General features: G+C 34.1%; 1 protein-coding gene across 1 annotated transcript; it reads left to right on the top strand.

Moving 5' to 3' along the window:
- Positions 1-1175: 1175 nt before the first annotated feature.
- Positions 1176-3923, top strand: LOC115719304 (uncharacterized). The gene is made up of 6 exons (XM_030648286.2): positions 1176-1677; positions 2395-2469; positions 2657-2745; positions 2961-3045; positions 3369-3450; positions 3589-3923. The coding sequence occupies exons 1-6, from the start codon at positions 1510-1512 to the stop codon at positions 3678-3680; spliced, it is 591 nt and encodes a 196-aa protein (XP_030504146.1). The 5' UTR covers positions 1176-1509; the 3' UTR covers positions 3681-3923.
- Positions 3924-4319: the final 396 nt, after the last annotated feature.

Here is a 4319-nt window from a genome sequence, read left to right as displayed (position 1 = left end):
AAAATAATTAATCGTATGGCTGATTTTTTTTTTCTTTTTTGAAAAACAAAATAGTGAGAGATGTATAAATTTTTTGAGAAAAAAAATAAAGACACATATAACACATATGATTTGAGATATTAAAAAAAGGTGATAATGTATTTGCGAGAGAGATGTCGAGCTTGTATATATAAGTTGACATTTTATCATTTTCAGTATAATGCATTTACTAATTTTTTTTTATTTTTAAATAAGCGTGTTTATATATTCGACTAAAAATATTAGACCTTGCGGTCATTACATAAGAGATCCTCTGGAACTGACGAGGCCGGAATATATCCGCACAACTTGTGAGTAAAAGCCTAATTAACTACATTATGGGCAACAAAATTACAAGTTCTGTGAGCATACATAAAATTACAGCAAATAAAAGAGGGAGCAGACTTAATACAAAAAGAGACATAGTTCTCAAGCGCCCAATGTGATTCTATCCCATTGAGAGCATTGATAACTATCCTCGAGTCATTCTCCACCAAAACAAACTTAACACCTAATTCTAGAGCCACTGAAACGGGCTAAACAACAAGTCGCTGCTTCTTCACATAACACATCCGAAAAGTCTAACTGAGTCGTATGAATTCAAATCACTTAACCCAAGTGATTCCTTTCAACCACCGCTGTGCACATGCTCTCAAGACCCACCCTAACATCACAATTCAATTTTATCCAATCCTGAGGGGGAGGCCTCTAGGACACCCTCAAGGTTGGATTTGGGCAAGGCAATAAAGCATCATGTAACTCTGCATAAGAAGTACAAATCTGGTCAATACATTTCAGAACATCCACAGGTGTGTTATTATGTATCAAATCATTACGCATCCTCCAGATGGTTTTAACAACAATTGAAGCATACAGAAAGACTTATTCTACTCGGATACGCCTATTAGTGAGATTCCATATAAATTTGATCCAATCCCATACCCAAATCCCATTGTTACAGATAGGTTAAATGCCCCACGTTGAAGCGCGCCAAAAATGTACTGCCACATCACAAGACAGGAAAAGATGTTCCATGGATTCCTCCTCTATCCCACATAAAGAACAGCTAGTGTCCTCTATGTGGAATCTTTTTCCAATCATTGATCTAACAGGGAGCGCATTAGAGAGAATGCACCACCAAAGAATTTTGTACAGTTCCAAAATTTTGCTATTCCATAACTTATTTCAGAGTGAATGAACAACCTCACAGTGAGAGACTCTTTCCAAAGTTTGAGACAGATAAGCCGATTTACATTTACTGTATGGATATAAAACTTTCGTTATATAAAAATTAGTTTGAGCATCGCTATTCTTGAAATTATTATGATATTTGTGTATATAAATAAAAATTCCCCTTAAAAAAATTAAAGGGTTAGCAGGAAAGAACCGAAACGAGAAGAAAAGGTTCTTCGTCCCGCCGCTGGTTCCGGTGAGAAAGCTCAGTGCCACCGTTTGCTGGTTTTTCAGTAATTTGGTATAGAAAGAAAGGGAATGGAAGAAGACGACGCAAACATGGTCACGCCAGGTGAAGTTCTGGGTAAAGCTTCGGATTTCAAAGCAGGGAAAGGTGCTTATGTGTCTCCTCACAATCACATCATCTATGCTTCCCTCACTGGACTTCGCCGCATTCAGTATCCTCCTCTTGATGCACCCGACCAGGTCCACTCATTCCCATTCATTCAACCTTTTATGGTTTTCTAGGGTTTTAGTTTTAGCCTATGAATATATGTAGTGTAACAGGTTTGGCTTTTCATTGTGAACAATATACTATCTGAAATCTTTATTTTAGAGATACTTGACTTGAAAGTGTTAACTTGATTGAATGAGTGTTACATGAAAGGGTATAAGGGGTCAATAGTAAATTTTATAGTTAGTATAAGTATGTAAAGCCATTTCACAAATAGATAAGGAATCAATGAAAATGAATTACAATTAGGAGTATTCCTATTGAGAGATTTACACTTTAGAGATTTTATTATTGGTGCTTTAACGGGTTCTCCTCAAGACTGGACAAATCTCTAAAATGTACAGACAGTGCCAATCTTCCGATAGGAATACTCTTAATTGTAATTCATTTTCATTGATTCCTTATCTATTTGTCAAGTGGCTTTACATATTTATACTAACTATACAATTTACTATCACCCTTTCATGTAACGATGAGTTAGTTAGTTGAAGTGTTTTTGGTCGTTAATTCAATACTTCTAAAGATGAAAAGTAGTACTTTTTTCTTCTTCTTCTTCTTTCGTATGCTTTGTTTGAGCTTTTCATTTCAGCTTTCATTAATCAACTTTGAACCTATGAATTCTTTTTTATGTTGGTGCTAGAATGTGTGGGACTGATGTTAATTTTGTTCATCATTTATTATATCTACAGAGACCTACTATTGAAGTAACTGGTCACAAGGCACATGGGGTTGTTCCAGAGCCTGGGTCTATTGTAATTGGTCGAGTAAGTGGCTCATTTTACTTGGCAATGCACTCATGGTTATTATGATCTCTGTCAAAAAGGATTAGCTTTTCTACTTTTATAACTGGTAGTTACTTGGTTTTCCTACAAAATATTCTAAGAGTTACCCCAAAGTGTTTGAATGCCTTTAATTTTGTTTATAGTATTCTCTTGTCTTGTATTTTGATAGGTTACTAGAGTGATGGCCAGAATGGCTTCGCTTGACATTATGTGTGTAGGCACAAAGTCTGTGCCAGAGAAATTTTCCGGTATAATTAGGTAATTGACAGTTTTAAGATTTTTTTTGTAGTGTCTTGTACATGCTTAGCTTTTTGAATGTAGATAATTACTGTAGGTTTGAATAACTTTATATTCTCTTTTAGCTTCGGATCTAAATGCCGCCTCAACAGTTCTATTCGTTGCTTCATTTAGAGATTGACATGCCTAACATTAGATTCAGTGTGCTGTTCTAAACTGAATTAGTTTCTTAACAGGCAACAAGATGTTAGAGCAACAGAGATTGATAAAGTCGATATGCACACATCATTTCGTGTTGGCGACATTGTGAGAGCTATTGTGGTATCCTTTATGTTTTGAAGTAAATATATGATAATATCAATACTAGTTGGAAAAGATCATAATATTCTGGTTATGCCTTGAAAAAAAACAAATATATTTTCCGTTAGAAATTGATGATTATTATGTTCGAAATATGCGTCACTGTGGAAAAGTCTAACCAATGAGACACTAAAATAGAATTAACTTTGATGGAAATTTAGGGACTCATAAGATTGCTTTTTTCTAGGATACCTAATCCTCTACTTTTGTTCTCTGTTATATAAAATTTCAGTGATGAAATTTCTTTGGTAACCAAATGGGTTTCCCTTAATGCTTTCAATAAGCTATCTCTTGGTGATGCAAGGGCATATCATCTGTCCACTGCAAAAAATGAGTTGGGCGTTGTATCTGCAGAGAGTGCAGCATGTAAGCATATTCATTTTAATAAAAAAATTCAGACAAAAGCATGGATTAAAATTCTTACATATTATGATATTTGTATTAAAATTCACTTTCCTCTTATAAATATTTATGGTCTTTCCACTTGTGTTTTTTTCCTTGTAGGTGCAACTATGGTTCCAGTCAGCTGGACAGAGATGCAATGTCCATTAACCGGGCAAATTGAGCAAAGAAAGGTTGCTAAGTTTGGAGGATGACCAAAAAATAAAACCAGTACCAGAAAAAAATTACTCACTAAATTTCTTACAAGAGTCAACAATTGTTAGTGATATATGGGGTCGTTTATTAGAAGGTTCAAGTTATCAAAATCTTTGTAAAAGGAAATGCTTTGGGTTATCTTGTTTTATGATAAGATTCGTTTTTGTTTTCCATATCTAAGTTGAATGGTACAGTAGTGAAGTTTTTATCAATGAAGCGCTTAGATGCTCCATAGTTTTTTATTTCTTTTTAATGAATTCATTCCAATAACGAATTGAATGGCGAAGCCAAGATATTGGAAAACTGGAAATTATCTGAAATTAAAGAAAAAAAAATACAAATGTTACTCTCTTTTGTCAAACTGCTAAAACTAAATAACTGAGTAAAACTGTGAACTGGCTAGTAGTACAGTAATACTCTATTAGAGGATCTTGGGTTTTTTGAAAAAATGCATATTTTCTTATTAACTGAAAAAACAGCCACACAAACAAGTTGATGTTGTTTATTGGCTTTTTCTTTTTTTTTTTTTCTGGTGTAGCTCAAACTCAAAGATGCCGCTTTTGATATTTCTAATGGATCTGTCTTTGATGAGTTTTTCTTCTCTTTTTTTTTTTTTTTACCTATTTATACCCCCATTC

Source organism: Cannabis sativa, chromosome 2, assembly GCF_029168945.1.
Source record: "Cannabis sativa cultivar Pink pepper isolate KNU-18-1 chromosome 2, ASM2916894v1, whole genome shotgun sequence".
Classification (NCBI taxonomy): domain Eukaryota; kingdom Viridiplantae; phylum Streptophyta; class Magnoliopsida; order Rosales; family Cannabaceae; genus Cannabis; species Cannabis sativa.
Note: the sequence above shows the minus strand (reverse complement) of the source record. Positions and strands in the feature narration are given on the sequence as shown.